Source organism: Lemur catta, chromosome 8 (genome assembly GCF_020740605.2).
Source record: "Lemur catta isolate mLemCat1 chromosome 8, mLemCat1.pri, whole genome shotgun sequence".
NCBI lineage: Eukaryota > Metazoa > Chordata > Mammalia > Primates > Lemuridae > Lemur > Lemur catta.
Window position 1 is genome coordinate 40,781,751 of NC_059135.1, and position 23,052 is coordinate 40,804,802.

At 31.5% G+C, this 23,052-nt stretch overlaps 1 protein-coding gene across 3 annotated transcripts in view; it reads right to left on the reverse strand.

Moving 5' to 3' along the window:
* Window positions 1-751: 751 nt before the first annotated feature.
* Window positions 752-23,052, reverse strand: part of GULP1 (GULP PTB domain containing engulfment adaptor 1) — a 251,733-nt gene continuing 229,432 nt past the window's right edge. Inside the window, exons 10-13 of one of the 3 annotated variants that reach the window (XR_006736738.1) lie at window positions 17,489-17,630; window positions 13,018-13,112; window positions 6,581-7,203; window positions 752-906 (exon numbers count right to left, since the gene is read on the reverse strand). Coding sequence is in view for 2 of the 3 variants with exons in the window: in XM_045558711.1 (XP_045414667.1) it covers window positions 7,132-7,203; window positions 13,018-13,112; window positions 17,489-17,630; window positions 19,348-19,572 (534 nt within the window). In the remaining variant the exon portion in view is untranslated. Of the gene's footprint in view, window positions 907-5,202; window positions 7,204-13,017; window positions 13,113-17,488; window positions 17,631-19,347; window positions 19,573-23,052 lie in introns of those variants that run through there. The other 2 variants (XM_045558711.1, XM_045558710.1) reach the window with 2 other exon arrangements.

Genomic DNA, 23,052 nt, shown 5'->3' on the forward strand with positions numbered 1-23,052 from the left:
AGGTCATATGACTCATATGCTTTCCATGGCTTCACTGGTTTTATTTTCTGTCTATAAACTATGTAATTAATCTCATTTGATCAGATGGACATTCTTGATTGTTTACTTTTTTAAAAAGTTGAACTGTTTGCTAAGAAGGAACTTTTGCTTTGGGTATCTTTCTATTTTTTTTTTTTTTTTTGGTAAAATATTTTCCAAAGTGTTGTAGAGATTTGATCAATTTGCATAGCAGAAGTAAAAACTCCAGACCCTTGTGGGTTTTAGGGCCAGCTGTTTTCTTTAGCTTCAGCTCTATGATTGAAGATTAAGGAGCGAATACAGAGTACAGAGAAATGTGCACGGCAGTTGCTGCCTTTGGAAGATTTAACAGTCACACTGAGGACTTTTTATGTTCTCTGCTTTTTCATTCCTTTAAAAGGAAAACAAACAAGAAAACTTTACCAAAGAAGCTACTCAAAGGAGTATAACGCAACATATCAAATGCAAGTTTTATTTGAATCCATTTCAAGGAAGGATTCTAATATTCACATTCACACACATGAAGCTTCATTATAAAACCTAAGCACATATAGGAAGGTTCCTACAAAATCCAGATATAGAACAGATTCTCTGTGAATCTAAATATTTCTATCTATTTGAGCACATTTAAGAATATTTGTGTTTTGATATTTCAATGTAGTGTTATCTTATATGTTTCAGCATTTTTTTTTTTTTTTGAGAGGGGCCTGGCATTTTCAAGGTTTAATGTTTACCTGGAAATTGGGACAGCCTTTGAATTTCTTTGAGACATGCATCATTCATCTTGAAGTAATCCTGAAAATGTGGCAAGCCATGAATACTTTTGTAGAGAAACAGGTTCCATTTTTCTGTTGTAAATATATTCTGAGGTCTGCCTTTAATGTGTACCTAGGAGTAGAAAAGTTTGAGAAAGGAGAGAAGCTTACAATCATGCTCTTGCCTTGCATTCAACTTTGTTGTGAAGGGGCATAATTCTATACAAGATGGTTTGATAATAAAGAGATGGAAAGGCTGGAATAGTTTTGTGATCACTCCTGCCCTTTTATATGGGATTATTATTACCTCTAATTCCCAGGCAGATGCACTATTTACTTGGAACCATTGTCGATACTTATTTACAATTACTATCAAACAAAAGAATGTGAAATATATGATTCTCCTGACAATGTTTTTTTTTTCCCCTTAAATCTTAGCTTTATTTGAGGGACTTTATTCCTTTTTTTATGCCAATAATAGCTAAGGTTTGTGAACTTCAGAAGCCATTACATGACTTTCTCAAAGTCAAAAAAGACCAGTCTAAAACCCTAAGCATAACTGTAACATCATAGCATAGAATTTTAAATTTTAGTTCAGTTGTTCCCTACAGGCTAGACTTAATTCAATATAGGTAATATTTTAAGTACTTAAAAATTCAAGTAAAGTATGATTTAGAAATTTTCAAACTCAAGTGACTCTGAGGAAGTAATATTTGTTTTCTTAATTGCCATTGGTGGCAGGAAGTCATGAAACAGAGGCCAGCTTATTTTTAGGTCTTTTCCTGTTTAATTCCTTTTACGTAGGAAACAGGAAAACTGCAAGCATTATCAGAGAACTAGGGGAAATTAAAGAGGAATCGCTGTAGAAACAGCTTTTCATATAATTGCATCATTCTTATTACTCCCTGGCCAGCAAATGGTCCAACTTGTCTGAAAAATGAGCAGGTCAAATATATGCGCACAGCCACTTGGCCAAGTGTGGGTAAGTTGATATCGCTGAAGATTTATGACTATCCCTTTACTACCTGTCTCCTCCCGTTCCCTGTACTGTCTAGCTCAAGTTGAGTTTATTTTTCTTTAATTAAAGTGGCTATGAAGAATAAAATAAAGAACTGAAAGTTAAATGGAGTATGTGTGTGTGTGTGTGTGTGTGAGAGAGAGAGAGAGAAAGCAATTAGTATTTGCTAACCCTTTGCCAAAATCTCTCTGCATATACTTGTGACATATCATTACCTATTTTTTTAATGATACTCATAGTAAACAACTGAATTTGAAAAGTATATTTTAAAAAGTTAAACATATACAAAGCATTGAAAAATAATACAAATTTTAAATGGATCCTAGAATTACATGATTTTTTTCAAGTATTAGGAGATTCAGACATAAAATTCCTTTTTTTTTTCTTTCAAAGTGTGGCCCAAAACAAACATCTATCTTTGCTTTCTTTGCAGGAAAGAACCAGTATCTGGATTATTTCCAGGCCATCCAGACAGTTATTTCAACTGGAACAAGTGACCTTTGGAACAGACTAGAACATAGCAGCCTGGCCAGACAAAGGGGAGGGAGTAGTCAACTGGGAAGGACCCCAACATGTTCTTCTGAAAGCTCATTTGAAATAAGATGAAAATAAAAAGTTAAAGACAGATAAATGAACTCAAAAATATTTAAAACCAATGAAAACTGTGTGACCACAATATCAGATTCAAGGAAAGATATGGTTTGAATTTTTAGCTATCATTCTTTAATACACATGCTCAACAAATATAGTTCTCCACTCCCTCGAGTACAGGGAATGTCCTGTAATTACATGACATTCACCCTTGAATCCTCACAGCCTCTTTGAAGCTGAATAACCATTCTTTTGTTTTTCCTCTCAATTGGGCCAGATTTCCTGGGTCTGTGATTCTATGGTGGTTGTTAAACATTCTTAGGCAGACAATTATCAAGAGCTTTATTTAGCAAATTATTGATGCAGCCAAAGTTAAAATAATGGTAAAGGTTTTATTGGAGAGGAAAAAGTGGTTATCTTCTCTCCATATTAATTTGAAAGCATGGTGTTTTCTCCTAAGACAGTGTAAGAAATTTTAGTTTGCATGATTATCAAGAAGCATGCTAAAGAATTATTCAACCTTTTACTGAATGCTTATGGATAAAGTATTGTGCTTGTCACCAAAGAGGATACAAAAATGTCAAGGAAATCCTTCAAAAGAGTTGGAAAAATAAATAGCAACATTTTTAAATTTATTGAAAATATAAAAAGAGAGTAGCTTCCAAGATATTTTATTGATTTTTGCAAAAAATATTAATAACAATAAGTTGATTAGGGTCAAGGTACTGAGAAAATGCTATGGGATTTCAGAACGTTCTTTCACAGAAAACTAAGGTCCAGTGTATATTGGAAAATCCTTTTAAGAAGTAACTTCTACAGCTTCTAGCCAGGTCCTCTTTAATGAAAACGGTAACATTTGAAAGTCTTAATGCATGGAGTTCCAAAATGTCTATAGAGTTGCCTGCAAACTAGAACAGTTTGGTTCCATGAATTTTGAGTGTGCATTTGAATGAATGCCAAAACTGTGGCTAAGGTAAATAAGGTAAGGTAAATTTTTGCTAAATTTTCGTTACACAGTTATGGTGGTACTATTAACTGAAGCAGAACACAACGTTAATCATACAGAAATAAGGAATTTGGCTACTTCAATTTATCATGTCATGTCAGAAAAATGAGAACTCAACTCCTTCTTAAGTATGCCATCTTTTGTATACTATTTAACTGTGATTTTGGAAATAGTGTTGCTTAGGATCTATGAAGGAGAGTGGAAAGGAATGAATCCAAAGGCAATGACTTCTGCAATTTAAATAATATCTATATTTCATAAATTTTTTTCTGAAAATAAGGAAATTGAAGACTGCAAGTGATATTAGGAGGTGGTGTCCTTGCTAGAGCAAAAAAAAGGAAATCCCGCTTTGAAAGGATTCTAGAGAAATTGTGCTTTGGGGGAAGGAATTTCAGAAGTGGATCATCTTGGACCTTGACAATGTAAGATCAAAACGTGGGACAATTATGTAAGAATTAAGGTTTATGTCAAATTTGTGACATGGGTATTGAAGAGGGAAGTTTTTGAAGATTTGTCTGAAGTGACTTAGGAAGGAGAAGACATGCAGGAAATTCCCATAGGGATCTGAGGGCAGTACCAGCCATGCCCATCCCAACAGTTTGTTAGCTGCCTATGAAGGGTGTAGTTTACGTGGAGTCTGAGATTGAGTCATCAAAATTGAGTCCAAGATCCTTCAAGTAATTTAACAGAGGCCTAAACTCAAAATCATGAGTAAATATTGAATTTGGAACTATATATGGAAACACTGGAATAGAAAAGTATTGACAGTCAGTTTTTTCCATGATTATGCTAAGTAACATCAATAAGAGTAAAAAAAAAAAATCAGTGTTTAGAAATGCAACAACACATAGTCTATCAGAAATTCTATTTGAAAATGAATCCCCATACTATGACTAAAATTTTTTGAAAAATATTCAAATCCAAAATATAAGAAACAAAAAGAGATGAAGAAAATTATTGCTATTAGCCTGTCCTGATAAACCTCACACTGTATGTCTGACATAAACAGTAGCTAGTGTGAGGTGCCCAGATTTAACCATAGTGAAATATATATGTTCCTGGGAAAGTTTTTGGTTCACATAGTACTTTAATATTAATACATATTGGTTTAATATTAATACATATTATTAATTCATATGCTTCCCTTACTTTTTCACTTATGACAACAAACTGAAGGCAAGGATCCTGCCAATTGAACAATATCAGTTAACAATATCTGCTAGCAAACTTTCTGACATGTAAAACACGTGTTATTCACACAATGTGAGTAATAAGTGAATTTTATTGAATGAATTGAATTGTTCATTGGGCACAGAGGCTGTGTATGGGAGTCCTGTGCGTCTCTAAAATACTTAATACCATGTTTTGAAAAGGTTCTAAAGTTCTTCTTCAAGACTGAACAATTACCCACAAACCACATTCTATTATCAAGTACACCTTTTTAAGCCTGTCAGCTAAGACACCTTTAGTATTATTGCTAGGCTCAAAAAGCCCCCAATTTTGAAAAGTCATATTTATATAATACAGTTATCGCACCAGATGCTTCTGTTGAAAGGAACCGTATCATGACCTCTCTCATCAGCAGGATGAAATTCATTGTTTTCACAACTGAATGATATTTACTCATAAAGCTAAAATGTGTGTGGGCTGTAAGAAATAAAGTTAAATGTAAAGCCCTTTCTTTCTTTTTTGCACCTTTCTCTTTCTCTCTTTTTTCTTTCAACTCCAATTTATGACCAAGAAAATCTATCATGTAATTAGCTTTAGGAGGTGTCTAAATTAATTAGACATTATTTAATGAGTATATTGTACAATTTATTTAAAATCATTTATTCTCAGCAAAATCAAACATATCATCGTGTTTACATAGAAATACAATTTTCAACCAGATCTTCATAAAAATGCACTGGGGAAATAAAATGTTCATCATTAATGACCAATTATGTACTATTTAATCATGCCAGTAGCAGAAATGATTACCATTAAAAATTGGTAAGGTAACATATCTTAAATGTGCAAATACCATCTTAGTACTCTATTGTGTTACCATTGATAATAAATGGCCACTAAATATATACCTATTACATAAATCTTTTTAAAGTACAATAAAAATACAAATCTATCTGTTAAAAAAAGCCACTTACAGGGCTTCTAAACATCCTCATTATACAAATTCCAAAATACTATATGACAAACAAAATTATAAAGACTCTTCTTTATGAAACATATATTGCCCTCTAATTAAGACACAAAGTAGCAGATAAAGGAAAACACACAAGAAGACTCATATATACCATTCAACATTATGGAGATACACACAAATATAATATTGCATAAGCGTATTTGATTTCTTTCCCTAATGGAAATGTACCTTTAGTACTTGAAGAAAATTCCCACGAGTAGAAGAAAAATCTATTTTTGATGGCTACCCCCAATCTAAGCCCACATTTTTATTAATTTATTTTTCTCATAATGTAATGAACCAAATTAGAAATTTTCACCAGAAATTTTTGTTGCACTGAATACAAATTAGTCTGTTACATAATGGGCAAAAGTATAGGAAATAAATGTTGCTTTTAAAGGTAGGATTCATCAGCACATTAAGAATGAGGTACCAGAGAATTTTATTGCTCATGTTCAAGACTAAACTGAGCAGCAACTTGATTTTTGTGAAAAATGAGATCCTGACTTCAACAAAACAAATGCAAATCAAATTTGCTAAGTAAGATTGATAATTCATATAGAATAGTTTTCGTAGATGTTAAAATATGAAAATTAGTGGGGCATCGCAAAATAAACTTTGGTGAGAAAATATCTTTATCAAAGAAGAAACTGTCAGAAGGATAATACCTATTTAGGGAGAACAAATATATTTGGTAAACTAAATATGGGTGATAGATATTGGAACCATAAACAGCATATATTCCAAATGATTTTTAGGAATATCAGGTCAGATATTCCCTAATGTTTAGATGTTATAGTAATATAACTTATCTCATTAGAAACAAAATTTTAAGTTTTTTGTAAATAGCAGATTTTCATTATTTTCCATAATCTTTATTCATGAAAAAACTTAAATATTTAGAGTACAACTGATAATAACTAGCATTATCACTTTGTATTTACTAATATTTAATAAATACTCTAAATACATTGGTTTAATTATTGGAATTTATATGCTTATTATTTTACCTGCTAAAACTTAGTGTCCTGGTGGCATTATATTCAAAGTCAACATTTTCCCAGTGATGTGAGCGGCATTTTATACATAAAATGGCATCTGTCTAATGAATGGCAACATGTTTATTATTTGAAAACAGAACATGTTTAGTTTGGCATTAATATATCACTTCAGAATTTTAAAAAGTATCATTAAGGTATGGCTTTTGGGAAATCAACAATAAACTAGCAGCCTTGAAAATGGATTCAAATTTCAAGGTGCTAATTATTTAGAACTCACACACAAGGCAGATATTTGTATAATTTGTCTTTCAATTATAAATTCCTCTACCACAGAAACAGAAAGGATACGAAAAGTATGATACACTTTACAGAAAGTTGTTTTTAAAATAAAAATTACAGATCAATTGTGAGAATGAAGACATTTTACTGAAATAATTTTCAAAACATTAATGTATTCAAAAATATATTGGGCACGTGTATAATACCGATCTTAAAGTAATAATGGATCATATATGCATATAAACAAATTTAACATAAATCAGGGTCTCTTGTTCTTGACATCAGCACCTACTGTCTAATGGGTCGAGACAAAATATGGTGCCTTCAAGAGTTAGTCCCATTTTGAACCCCTCCTGTAAAACAGAATAAAATCATTAAAATAGGAAATGCTCATGGCAAAGTAAAATAAAATAAAATTAGTAAATAGAAGAGACTATGAACAGAAGTTAAAATCTTCATGCTTTGATCAACTAAGAAACTATTATATACCAAATGTTGGCTTGTAAAATTTTATATAGATGTATACCACTGGCAGTTCTTTTCTACTCATTAATATTTTAATGTTTTATACATAAAGGTTAGCATTCATGAGACACAGAAGAAAATAACAATATATGGAATTAAGTAGTTTTAAGGCTTAAACATTTCTTTTTCAGTAAAGCCTATTTATTGTATCACTCTATTGTAGCTTATAATAATTATAAGGATTATTATTAATTTAAATATTAAGATAGCTGGACCTCAAATTGATGAGAAGTTCAAGATATCCTAATAATTTTCACTTTTTAATTTCTGGTTACCACTGACCAGAGCCTGGGTAAAATAATTCCTGTGAATTTAAATTCAATGCTATTAGCCTATGTGGAACACAAACTGCGACCAGTTTGCCATGGAGAAAGCTTCCCCTACTAGCTCTGCTATTGCTTGCAGTGGACTAGCCCCTTTGACCCCTATTCCCCCAGCATGTTTTAGAAGTTAATTTGCCTTTGATTTATTGAGCATAAGAACACAGTTCCTATGAAAGTTTTGTGGTTTTCTTTCCCTAAGATTTTGAGTTAAAAGTTAATGGCAAAGGATTCTGTCCTTCTCTACTCCAAGCTCTCTTCTTTTCTGGATAAGGTAATTGAACTGTGGGCCATCTCTGGTCTTACCTCTCCCCATCCCCACCCTTGCTCGTAAATCTATGCACACTGGTCTACAAAGAGATGAAAGGCACAGACACACACTGATCAGCAGAACTGGAGGTGACATTGCAGGTTTCCTTGTAGAAGCCATGTGGCAAACCCCTATGTATATTCTACCTTTTTTTCTTACAAAGAAAACTGAAATGTTGTTCAAGAAGGTAATTGGTAGTTTGAGGTGGCCATGTGACACATTATTGGCAAACAAAATGTAGACATCAGTCTATTCCTGAAGAAAACAAAATGTTTCTCAAAGAGAAGCATTTGTCTTCAGCTCTGCTTTGTGTATTTTATTCAAAGACTAACTGTATCAATCTCTGTGTTAGCCAATTGTGTATCTCTTTGCATTTCCCCAAATTTCTTTCATTTAGAACAGGTGTCTAAATGTACTTAGAGTTGTACAAATCCAATATGAACATCATCATATAGAGAAGGAAGGTATTATAAAGCTGCAAGCCACACTTCATTTGTTATTAATATTCAGAGAATGCTCTTCATTATGTTTACAGCACAGAGATTACATAGCCATGTAATCACAGCAAAGGTTTTTCAAAATTCCTTCCTAGTACTTGGTATACAAATTATATTGAGTTGGGTAAAGGTCAGACTACTTACCATTATTTTTAAGAAAATTATTCTTATTCCAAAAATAAATGTTTTGCCATAAATATGTATATTTTTCAAACAACCAACAAATGGAAATGAATACTTTAAAAATATTGCAAATAAATTTTTCTTTAAAAAATATTTTATTTGGATATCTGAAGTTCTATGTACAATGTCATTTTCTGGTATATTATGAAGGGCAGAAAGATAGATATATGATAGGTGGTTAGATAGACAGATAGATATGGTAGGTAGGTAGATAGAGAGTGTTACTTTTGGAAAAGTTTGCTACCATATAGTGCTTTTAAATTTTACCAGCTCATTCTGAAATTAAATCAGTAACACTTTAATTACCTTGAAATACTATTTATCAGCATATTGTCAGTATTGGGAAGGCAGAACAGCAACCAAAGTAAAATATGGGTTGATCACTATTTCAATAATAAAGTGTTGGTATATCACTTACAATAGATAATGGCGATTTTTTAAGAATCCTTTCAGAGTTCCCTTTGATTTTCCTAATCATCCCTATTAACAGGTACATTATGCATTATAAGGCTCCTTGGCTTTCTTTCCTCTCAAGATTAAATTTCCCACACATTTTCTGACCTTTCTTTGTAAGTCTTATTTTGTAAATATGATTTAATGAACTCTGGATCATTCAAAGGTTTCATATCCTCTTGAACTTTACACTTCTAAATTAAAATAAGGTTTTATTTACTTTATATAATGATGAAACTTATAAGCTAATATCACAAAAATAATTTTCTAATTAATTAAAATATTACAAATTATATGCTTTTTATATAAAATATTTTGCTCACTTGCATTTTCTCATTTTGAAATAGAAAAGCATATCAAGGAAGGAAAATACATTCATATACATCACCTGTTAACATGTCAAGGCATATCCTTTTTTCTATCTATAGATTTTTAAAAATAATTTTAATTATAATTTAATTATATTTATATTACATATAATTTTCCTGTTTATGTAATTCATTACATATATATAATTTTCTATCTTCCTTTTATCACCTTAGGAAAACTAACTTTCTGTATTATTTTGAGTTTCCATAAAACTAATTTATCTGGACTACATAAAGTGTTACTAATTTTTACAATGATTTGTTTCCTGTATTTTACATTATGAATAAGGTTGACTATATATTTCTATGTATAGAGATTTGACACATTTATAATTATTTTCTCCTCAAAATAGATTGGCTTAAAGTTTTTAATATCAAATAAAAATAGAAGTATTAATAACAAATTACTCTTCAAAAGGATGGTATGAACTAACCTTGGCCTACCAATAATTGAGTGCTTTTTTCGTAACATTTTCACTTGTATTGATTATTAGTAAGAAAATAAAATTGCCAATTTGCTAGATTAAAATGGCATTTGCAGTTCTTTAATTTGTATGTTTACTTTTATGAGACAAAACTTGTGATCTTCTTTTGTGAAATATTGCCTTTTAAAATTTATGTGCTGATTTCTAAGTTTCCTGGTCAATTGTCTACTTGCTTTACTTATGTATAGTGACGTATTTATATATTGTTAAAGAGAAAATTTTTTAAAAACTTTAGAAGATTATATATGTCCATAATTTTCTTTTCCTTATAAAATTTTCTCTCCAATTCAAAAGTCTGATGAATATTCACTTATATTCCAAACATTTAAAAATGTCTAGTACCTTTTAAATCTATTTGGATATTTGCTGTTAAATTTCAGGTGTATATTGATCTTCTCCCAAATTATTAACCAGTTGACTGAACACCATTTGTGCATAATTCTTTCATCCTTCACTAACTTGCCATACTTTTCTAATGTATTAAATTACTATAGCTCACAAGGCACATTTCTGGGCTATCATACTACTCCATTGATTTGCCAGTTGGTGATATGTACCAGGCAGTTTATATTATGTCAAATCAGATAACTACATTATGGCTTTGAAATAAATATCTAATTTTCTAACTATTTATAATAAAATATGGCTCAATATTTCTCCATAAATTCTTACATGCATTCTATATTTCTGTGATTTCAAACTTATTAATTCAATTCCCTTAGAAATAAATTAGTCACAATCCTCTGTAAATGAAAGAGGAAAACTAAATATGTCACTAAGCTTATTAACTCAATATGGTATTCACAGCACATTATACTTACCAAGTTGTTATATGATATGCAAAGATAAACACAGTAGCTAAATGTGTGCATTAGATTTATTAGGCTAGCAAGACTAATAATAAAAATCATCATAGACTTTAGATGAAGAAAATATTATTTTACTTTAGTTAAAGTGACTTTGCAATTAAATCTTGAACTGAAAGAAACAGATAAGCAATAACGTGGACAATGCAATAGTGACTAAGTCATTGCAAAAATAACCTTAAACTATCATTTACGAAACCTCTTTAAATACAACTAATAATCAGATATACCCATATGAAACTGTTGTCTGAATATTTATTAATAACGTATGCAAATATTAAAGTTTTTAGCTTTAAAAAGTTGGAATTTGTTTAAAATTATTATGAAAATAATATACCAACCATCTCTGGCGCTACCCACCATGAAAGCAGAAAAGAATAAAAAAAGACATTTAGAAAATATTAGAAACAGCAAAAACAAAAAACACCACAGTTTAACATTGTTTCACTGACACATCACTAAATCATTCTAACATAGTGTTTCTCAAACTTATTTCCTACAAAAATCTGATGATGGAAGCTTATCTTTTAAAATCTATAGACAATTTTAAAATCTAAAAAAATTCATAGAAAAATAATCTTTATGACCCACATAATCCTTGAGAGCAAGTACTACCACATGAGTGCCCATGTTTGTGTTTGTTCTAACAAAAGCATTAGTCCCCAGTAGTACAAGTTCATTTTCAAAAATGATTCAAAAAGGAAAGAAATTGATTTCATATGAAATACAGAATTCTCACTAAACAATCATGCATTATTTGAGTGAAAGTTTTATTGTACTTGAGATATGGAAAGGAAGTAGAAAAGCCATGCCATCAGAGGTGATACATGTTGAAATAAATAGAAGTTTGATATGGTGGTTTTAGTTTCAGCCAAATAACATCATCCATCTTGTTAAAGATCTTAATTTAATTTTACCGAGGTTGTAATGTTGCTTTCATTTAATTTATGATTTTGGATTCATAATTGTATAAAAACTGTAAGGATAAACTGTTTATAACTTTTTGTAAATATTTTAAAATACTACAACAATTTAAGTTAATGTTAAGGATCTAAAATAGATTTCATGTAAAAGAGAATTACCAACTGCCCAACTTGAAAACACCGTTTTAACATATTCTTTGAAAACCTCGAGACATATGTTAAATAATTCAATTTTTGAAATTCAGGCATGTTATTATATTGAGAACAATAAGGAAAGTCACATCGTGCTTAGAAAATAAGACTGCTACATAGCTGCAGTCTAAAATGAGTGGAGGGTATTTATGTTATCTTCCCAAGGAGGAGTGTAATTACTAGTGATCAGAGTTCACCCATTATTTTTTTTCTCCAGGAAGCAAAGCATAGGGAGTAAATGCATTCCATAAACAGAAATACCTCCTTCACCTTACGTTAGTGTCTTCATTGTCTCTTCTCAATCAGCTTCATATAATTGGTGCCTGTCTGGATTCTACCATATATAAACTTTTTGATGAAAAATAGGATATAATAGCTTTTCCAAAATGTATAGGGCAAATATGAAGAGAAGATTGTATTCTAGTGGTTATAAGAATATTTTTAAATCATGGCGTATTGTATTAAGCTTTTAAAACCAATTTCTTCAAATTTCCAGACCAACTTAAAATTCAAAAGTCAAAGGGAGAGAGAGAAATGAAAACCCAACTGGGCTACATTCCTAAAGAGGTTGTCACTGGGTGTCTGCTTTTTCAATAAAAGTCCAGAAGTTATGAACTACAGCTACAATGCTTCTTTTCAGAGAGAATGATTTTACTCTTACACAGATTTTCCCTCATCTACCCATTTACAATTTTGAAATTCATAATTATTAAGACTGAGATCAAATCTTATAAATCTAGTGTGCTGACCTTTTAAGACTGAATTTCAGAACAATGAACCATCAGAATTCATGTCATTTTTTTTTTAAATGAACCATCTTATTGCTGTTGTAAATTGAACCACAAAAAAAGGAAAACCCTTATTCTTAGCGTATATAGGAGTATTTTTAGGAGAAAATGTACATTATTATTTTAAAGTAATTATTTTAAGTAAGTTTTTATAGTGACATTAATTGAAGGAAAGGGTAGTTTGGTGTATAACATTCTCTTTGTCTCAGAATAAAAGTAAATAAACCATTTATGGGCCAATCTGTTAAAATAGTCACCTGCATCTCATCTAATTTTGATTGAATATCTGGAGGGAAATCTCCTGCTCCACAGTTAAATGGATCAAAAGGTTCTGCTCCAAACAGGTCCCGTTCTAAAAAGAAGAACATAATTTAGTAAATGAAATGACAAGACATGAGCTGGGGTGAGTTAGATTTCAAAGGCAGTATTATATAAATAAATATTTACATGATGAAATGAGCCACTATTCATATTTATACTTTATGTTGGGCCTCCCTGAGCTTAGACCAGTTAAACACTAAGAAGGAAAAAAGATGCATTTTATGACATTAAAAACTATTTAGAATTATTATTCAGTGAGGTTTCTATATCTTCAGTGAAGACCTCTCAATATCAAATTCACCAAGTATTTTATAATTAATATATTACAACACCAACATTTTACTGAAGTAATTTAAATATACAAAAATTAATATAGTACTCATTAGGATTTCCCTAACTCCATTTATTGATACTTTGCAACACCATAGTAAAGCAATATTTAGGACTGAGTAGATTAGCAAATATCTCTACTATAGTTCATGTACTTTTATCTCACCTTTTATCCAGAAAAAACTTAAGGTACATCATCTCATGTACTATAAAATCATATCAACTTCCTAAATAACCACAATGAGATAGTTCTTTAAAAATGCCTCTGATCCCAGAAATAAATTTCTTTTTTAAAAGTGGTACCAATGCAGTATTTAAAAAGCTTTCTGTACAAATATTCTAAAGCATGCACTGCTTTTTATCACTAAAGAAGTATCAAAGTTAAAACTGATGTTTGTAGTTGTTAGACCATGGCCTATTACATGATTTTAAAATAAATAAACCCAATACATTTTTTTCCTCTGAATCAATTCAAATGTAAACTTCATTGGAAAAAAATTAAATACGGCAATGGGTATTTATAACATATTTATACTTCTATTTTGCAGAGAACTTTACATTCTCTAAATTCAATGCTATATAAAAAATAATATTTATGCTACTGGATTTCTACAATATCCTCTAAAATCATTCTGGACTCCCATTATGAAGAAGCCTTGTTTTTCCAGTTATAATCGTTTCTTTCTTTTTCAGATTTTTGTATTAAATAAGTTAATAAATGTGAAATGCTTAGAAGTTCCTGGTGCTGGTAAGTGTATAAATGAGGAGGACATATAATTTATCATCCAAATAAAGCAACTTTTAAAAGTAAAAACAGCGCTCTCAATAGTTACATGGGGACAAAAGCTATAATCCAGGACTGTCTTAATCAAATGGGAATTTACTGTTACCTTACATATAACTGACGGGTATTACTATTGCTGTTATTTATTTTCCTCAGTTTAACATTGCTAAGGCAAGAAATCAAAATTTAAAGATCAGAGGAACTTTTCTTTGGAGGTGTGTCCTGTTTCCCACTATACCACAAGCATGCTTGAACAGTACTTTTCACATAGTTGTTGTTTTTAATGACCTAATGAAGGGGAGGGATTGCTGAACAGGAAGAATAAAAATTTTCATACATAGATTTCCCATGGGCTTAAAGGAGTCCTAGACATTCCTGAAATGCATGTGAAATTGTGTTTCAGTGGGCATGCTGTGTTTTTCTGTGAAGAAGTGTCTTAACTTATCATATTTTTAAGAGTCCATGACTCCCCTATAGTTAAGAAATAACTATACTATATTTTAAGGAATGATATTAAAACTATGTAAATTAATAAATATTAAAGAGCTTTTGGTGTATTTTGCTCAGCTCAGATGAATATAAAATTCATAATAAAAATCACATAAGTTCAATTTCTATAAAAAAAGTTTGCTATGCAATTACTAACATTAAAATTAGTTGTGTCTAATGCAGAAGTAAAAATAAAAAGTAATAGATAGTTCTTTACTCATTTTTTATCTAGGAAATATTTACTGAACGCATATTATATGCAACACATTTTCCTAGGCAACAGACCAAAGTAGTGAAGAAAGGGCCAAAGCTGTTCCTTCATGGAATTTATAGTCAATCAGGGAACATAGTTATTAAACAAATTAAAGTCTGAAATGTCAAAAGAGAGACACAGTACTCAATGGAAGTGAGAAATAGAGGATTAAAAATACGTTCTGGAGAACTATTAGGATTCTCAGGCACTAAAGAGAGAAAATAAGGAAGCAGTCATGCAGGTTTTTACTTTTATGTACTTAGCAGACAATGAAGAAAAATAAATGAATGAATACATTGAAGAGTTCATTTAGAGAAAAAGTCCTATAACTAAAACCCCACTGGTTTAGAGTTTTAGACAATTTTACAATTAAAATGTGATAAACAACTTGTCCTTAAGTGGTTAATATAGATAGATCAATAGGTACACATATAGGAATATAGATATCTAGCAATATATCCATATAATCTCTATATATCTCTCTGTCTATCTATCTAGTTTTACTAAACTTTGATACTCAGGGACATGCAGACATCAAAAAAATGTATCAAGGTGTTACTTCAGTTTCTCATTAATAAATCACTTAAAACCATTTAACCATCTTTGCCTAGACTTTCCAAAGGTATTTCAAACTCATCAATGTCTAAAACAGAACTCATTATTTTCCCCTTTTCTGCTGCCAATTTTTCCTGTTAACAACATTTAGTTTAAAATATTGAATTATAATTGACTTTGAACTTTTAATCATCATCCTGATAAATTATTTCTTTTAAATATCTTCAAATCTATTCACTCTTCTCAATTTATATTTCAACTTCAATTAAAATCTGTCACTGTAGATACATTGCTAATTTATATTTCAAATTCCAGCATGTCAACAGGTCTATTGTACATCATGGTGACTATAGTTAATGACAATATATTCCATACTTGAAAATTGCTAACAGAGTAATTTTAAGTGTTCTCAACCACAAAAAATTGTAAGCATATGAAGTAATGCATATGCTAATTACCTTGACTTAGCCATTCCACAATGTGTGTGTATATATATATATCTCATGCTGTACACCATAAGTATATATAGTTTTCACTTTTCAATTAAAAAATCTCTGAAATATTAAGAATATAAGAATATTTTCTATATATGTATGTGTATATCCCTAAAATTATTAATGAAACAGATGTCTTATTGAAAGCATGGGCAATGAGATTACTCAGCATAGTTCTACATAGGGTAAATAAACTTTTAATTGCAACAAAGATTCAGATAGTATAAGGAAGTGCATCTTATGTTGTGTATGATACCTGGATGTATCAGTAAAATATTTTTATCTGAGAAAAAATTCCAGCATATAATCCAAGTCTAGTGTATGTGTGAAGCACATGCTCATTAAATAAATAAATTAATGAGTGAATCAGTGAGCAGGTACAAGGAAGTGAAAGGAATAAAGGGAGAGAGACGGGAACACTCATAAGGACAAGAACTACCCCATCATGATATCAGGGTATTGGCAACATTTTCTAAAACACACTATGATGTGTATACTACAGATTATTTTTTCAAAAAAATTATTTTGCATTGGCACAACATACAGAATAATTGAAAAATATATTTCAACTTATATAAAATATTGAAATATTTTTACAAGCTGATTTTTAAAGTCCATAATGTAACTACTTTGTATTTACAAATCAGTCCTCTAAAATGTATTGAATACATAACATGAGCAATGTATGTTGTTAAGTTGCATGGGGGGAAACAAACTATAGGCCCCGCCACGTACTAAAGCCTTAAGCTAAAACTTTGTAGTTATATTCATAATGTCTTCATGTTTATCAGAGAGAGTGCAATAAGGCATAACATGCAAAACTTTTTTCTTCAGTTTCCCTTTAGACATAGTGACTGATTCATGGCCACTGAGAATTATTCTTTCAGTTTCTGTGACAAGCACAGATCAATACACAGCCAAGCTTCTGTTGGATGCTAATTCATCAAAAAGAGGCATTAGTGTTCTTTCCAGATATATAAAAGATAAAATATAAAAGCAATGAATTTATGGAATTTTATATATCAAAGAAAGAACCCTTACCTAGTGTTTATAAATGAATAAATCATGAAATTCATATAATTTATATATTTCTTTAACTAACAATATCAATAAATCCTATGACAACAAAAATATTTAAACCAGCTCTATTAAACATATTGACAATGATTAAAATAATTACCATCAGTTATTTTTAATAATTAAGGTAAAACATTAAAAATATAACCCCCAAAACAATAGATATATAGTTAAATGTTTTTTATTGTGATGCAAATAAACCTACAACAAACATCATTGTTCACGTAATAGGTTCAAGTTGCAAATAGGAATGGCTTTAGCAGTATATTCTGAATTATAAAGTGAAATAGAATTAACTGATTAGGCGCATATATAAAAACATAATACTTTAATAATTAAACTTGTTAAGATATATAATTTCCCACAAAGTATTCATAAAACATTTAAAATATAGCCATGAATGTTGATTTGTCTAGAACACTTACTGGTCTCAGCAGATCTACTAGGTACTGGAGGTGGCTGTGTGCCATTGCGGGTTGGTATCGAAGACGACTGGTGTGATATTGGAGAAAATGGAATCATATCAAAGATGTCAGTGGAGGGCGACTTAGGTGTCACACTGCCTGCCTGCAATGAAAATAATATGAATTAGGTTAGTATTTCATGTAGACACATTGTAATGCTGAATATTCTATGCACATATAAAACATATACAAACAGCAAATTCAGTTGAATCATATGAACTTGCTGTTTTGTAGATCAAAAATAGTTAAGTATCTGCAGTTTCATATCATTTCACTAGTTATGTGAAATGCTCATTGGCAGGAAGGAATACAGACTATTTCTGCAAAAATGTTCTCGAAAATGATGGCAAAAATGGTGACAATACTATTCAGATGGGTTTACAAGATATATTGGACTTTTTGTATATCTAGAAATAATTACCATTTGTAGCAGAGATTAGACATGTTAGAAACTACATAAAACATGATTTCAGTAATATACTTTGCATACGATAATAAGTTTTAAACAGGAATAATTACATATAAGTTACCCACCTTCTTAAATATGAACTTTAAAATTAAATTGAGGGCATTTTTAAAATATTTTCAAGAATATATTTTAACTTATATTTATAACTACAATGACAACCAACTTATATTTATTGCAGTGTATTTTGTTCCTGAAGATTTTATCAAGTTTTCTATAATAAATAGCTACTCTGTAAAATAAATTAATAATCACCAATGTACCACCAAAATCATTGCCTTATCTGGTATACTCTGGGCCAGGACTGAACAAATATAAGAAGATAAAAATAAAAATCTTATGAAAATGTAGCCAAGAAGTAATATAAAAATGAGACATTCATCACTTTGTCAAATAGGAAAATATATATGTGTGTGTATATACATGTATAATCTCCTTTGAAAACCATCTGATCTCATCAGGAATAAAACAAAGAATTCCCCTTTTGAGGGGGATAGTACAAAAAAATTTGCTATTTCTGTAAGAACTTGGACAGAGATTGTATAGAGTGGTTCATATTTAAATTAGAGTTCTCAAAATACATTTTAATTTTCTGATTCACAGGCGATACAGGTAACGAAGAAAAGGTTGATTGTGTGTAAAGAGTGATGAATTTGCTATTCAATTAAAATATTAGTAATTGTTAATACATTTTTTATGCAGTAAAATTGCTGTCATCTCTCTTTCTTTAACAATTTGTTTATTGTATCCTTCACCTCTTTCCTCTCATTCAGGAATATTGTTCCCCTTATCATCCCTAATCATTCCCCTATCCCATCTATCTTCTATACTTCTTCTCTTTCTCAGGATCTAAAAATGCTCAAATCCTGGCTGTCATTAAAAGCAAAACAAACATTTCTTTACTCTGTCTCTCTTTATTCCTCTAGTCTCTCTCTTTCTCGTCCCTTCAAGGCTGAGCTCCTTGAAAGAGATACTACACTTTCTGTCCCAACTTTTATTTCATTCACTTTAACTCATATCAATTAGACTTAGCTCTTTTTGCCCTGAATTCTACTGAAAGTGCTTTTACCAATGTCACCACTGACTTAAGTTCCCAAATGCCATATCTGTTGGATCCTTTGAAGTACCTGCCCTATTCTGTCTTTCTATAGATTCCTACACTATCACCCCCTTCTACTTGAAACTTTGTGGTGTCAGGTAACCAAAGGGAAAAAAAAAACGGCATACAAAGGCTTCAGATTGCATCACATTGATTCAAGATATATCTACCTTTTTGATTACTATATAAGCAGCACATTTTGGCAGAACTAGAAAAAATGGGATAATAAAAAGAATTTTCTGCTGAGAAAATTACATGAGGTCTTGGGATGCTGTTCTCACTGAATGGCTTGGGAAGGCCACATTTAGAAGGTGGTGGTATTAACAGTCCCAATGATAGTCTGGAATCAGGCGAGTTGACAGGAGTGACAGAGATGGAAGAAATATTGAGACAGGGAGATGAACCATCGCTACTACGCCAGAAAGAGGGTGAACATCTCTGAAACCCGTGTTGCTCATGATCAGACATTTTGTGCAGCAGCTGTAAAGGAATGACAGAAAGAGAAATATACTAAGAAGAGGAAAGAAGGTGTGGAGGAAAGGAAAAAAAGTATACATGAAAATTTATTTGTAAAATGGTATGCTGTTAAAATGATGAGATAATTTTACAATAACCACTAAAATTGAAACATGAGGTTAGAGTTGATTTTCCTATGTGAAAATATTTAGATTCTGGATTGCCTAATTTGATCATTTTTCACTGAAATATTACATTTTTAGATATTTTAAATAAAATATTGCATTCATTAGGACCTGAGAAGAAGAAGGTGGAGAGGAAAATAAGGAAAGCCTGAAGATTTTATTTGGGACAGGGCCTCTGGGTAACGAGATGGGAAAAGGCAGGATTGTAATGAGAGAACAGTCCTTGAAGTAGTACAAACTCTTATAAATAACATTATAGCTTTGGAGCATTTTCAAAAAAGGTTACAACATACATTTTAGATTTAATCCTTGAAACATTCCTTTGAAGCATTAGTGGTAGTAATATCATGTCTTTATGATAACAAACACATGGGAATTAAGGTCCATAGACTCTGTGTGACTTACTCCTATATGAGGTAAGAAGTGGATTCAAAATTCATCATGCGTTCTATAGGTAGTGAGTTCCGAATGGTAGGATTTTTGGGGGGATGGGAAGAGGCAGTTGTCAAGCATCCCAAGTAAATCAGAGAGATAATAAATAATAAGCAAGTAGCACACCGTCCTGGGTTTGAACACCAGTTTTTGGATGACTCTTAGGGGCTATTTCCATTACAGCATGGAAAGCCACTGTCGAGCGGGGCTGAGAGAGCTGAGCGGCCAGAAGTCAGAGTGGTCAATTAACAACCCAAAATGAAAGTAATAATTAAGCCGTTATTTACTTACTGCAATAGCATAAGCAAGAGGCCAGGAAGAAGGTGCCTGCTCCATCAATGCTCTATTTTCCCCATGGAATAGCACTGAGCAAAGGTCAGACATATCACTGCAGAAGTGGGGCCTTACCTCATTGTCGAGGGAGTTCTGAACAGAAGGTTCCTAAAGTTTTTTTGGATAAGAGCCCAGGGAGAGGAAAAAGGGAAGGGCTAGGAGTAGAAAAGTACTGGATACCAAGTCATAGTGAAGAAAAGTGTCTCCAAGGGCTCCAGAATAGGGTGGTCCTGGCAGAGGTACCTGAGAGAGGTAAGGGCCCCCAGTAAGTAGGCTCCTGAGTGGAGCTGCCTGGGCTAGAAATGCAGATATACTGAGAGCATGGCCAGCGAGGGGGCCTGGGTGCTAGACTGATTTCCTCCGAACCGTGCACCAAATCTGGTGTGGGGAGAGCAGCTCTCACCGATAAGGTTTGCCAGGCAAAGCCTTTCTAACTGCCTATGATTGGGCCTGAAAGATCACACAGAGGATTTTGGCCTAGAGTCGCATTCCTCAGTTACAGATCACACTTCAGAAATTTTTCAGCACTGATAGAAATTTCAGGCAGCCAACAAAAATCTGGCTCTTGATAACCCTCATTGTAAAAGGTAGCAATAGAAATTAGAATTCAAAGGACCAACAAGTTTAAGAGACATTCTTAAACTAGGAGCCACCTCTTCACACATTTCTGGAAGGAGAGGGGAAAGGAAGCAGTGTGAAGTAAGAGATAAGCTGAGGAAAGGGTTCAGTGTGGAACCCTTTACATGTATGTATATATTTTTAAAATCTATTTTTTGTCCTACATAGCTTGCTGTATAAGTCTATCACTGATGGCCATTTTTTACTTAATTATTGGTTACATTTTTAAGCTCCATGTGGGCAAAATTCTGTTGGTCCAAAGTACTCTATATAGATGTTACTGTCAATGAATACTTATTATTTAATTTATGCTAGAGCATTTTTTAATTTAAACTGTAAATTGATAAAGATGTCTGTATTGAGTAAAGCATAAGAAGATATTAAGTGGAAGCTGTTATTGATATTATTTGGCTTAAAAAATACAGGCAGATACTCTATATTGTTTTATGACACATATTGACCAAAGAAAGAAAAACCTTTCCTAGGTGCCTCCTAACAAGCTCAAGGACAAAATGACCTAACTTGAAAGTGCTCTGGTATTTTTGTCATAGTTTTAATTTTATACATTCTAAAAGTGTTACTTCCTCTCGAAATGAAAGGTACACTCACAAAAATGAAGAATGTATGTAATGTGAAAATAATCAAGTGTTCAAATATCACAATTAAGAGGTCACTTCACTTTCACAATGCAAGGATATCTGATGTCAACAGTTTTGGTATCTTGAGTTTAAGACTTCAGGACTCTCTCTCACAGGTCTCATTTGATTCGGATCATCAGTAATCTGGCATTTTTTTGTTTAGATCACCAGAGTCTTTTAAAGTATTGCGTTAGTTGCTTGCAGGTGTTCCCAACACAAAGAAAAGATAAATATTTGAGGTAATGGACATCCCAGTTACCCTGATTTGATCATCACACACTGTATGCAGGTATCAAAATAGCATATGTACTCCAAAAATATGTACAACATACATATAAAATACAATATAAAAATTAGAAAACTTAAAAATAAATAAATAAAAAGAGATTGCACATTAAAATCCAGAGCTTTTTTTTTTTTTTTTTTGGAGAAGTTAGAAAATCTAGAAAGTGGGTCCCTAAACTTGTATGAAAATAATTGACTGGTATTGAATATCTGCTGTGTCATTTAAGTTAGTGTGTGCTCTCCAACTCATCACCGTGTGCCCATTTCACACATTTATGTCATAGCTTGGGCCCAGCTGACCTCTGAGTTTATGATTCCAAACCTAGACACAATTTATGTTCAAGAAATTATTATATATGTTACGTCTGCTTCCTTATAAAAATTAAATCTAAGCTCAGCATATTTATATGTATGGGTATATTTAGTGCTTGATTTCACACCAAACTATTAGGCGTATTAAATTAGGATATGAATGTGTAGATAAAATGCCTCAATGACATACAGAGGCATTTTTGGTACTTAAGTTTAAGGGTTCTGGAACTAGTCTTTTTTTAAGCTATTTTTTATCTAGTCAAGGATATATATTTTTAAGAAATTACATTGTTTAGATAAAAAAACAGCTTGATAATTTTATTTTGGGCCTTCTGTCAGTATTTTGACAGATGGTTAGAAACCAAATTTTTTGGACTGTTCTACAAAAGTACCTGGCACCACGGTTCAACCAACTCCTTTAAATTCATATCCAAGTGTCTTGGTCTTTAGGAACATACATAGAATCTGAATTACTATACTAAGGGGAATTCTCTGTGCAACAATTACATGTTAATTATGCTGAAGTTATTAGGTTATTAAGATATAACAAATGTCCATATTTGAGATTTGTTGTTGCTGTATTTTTATAGTGATTTCTTTCAGTAAGTAGTGCATTTAGGCAATGGTGACTATTTCAACACTAAGTTTTGCATAAATGTAACAAGATAAAATGTCTTAAAAGTGTTTGGCTCCTACCAGTA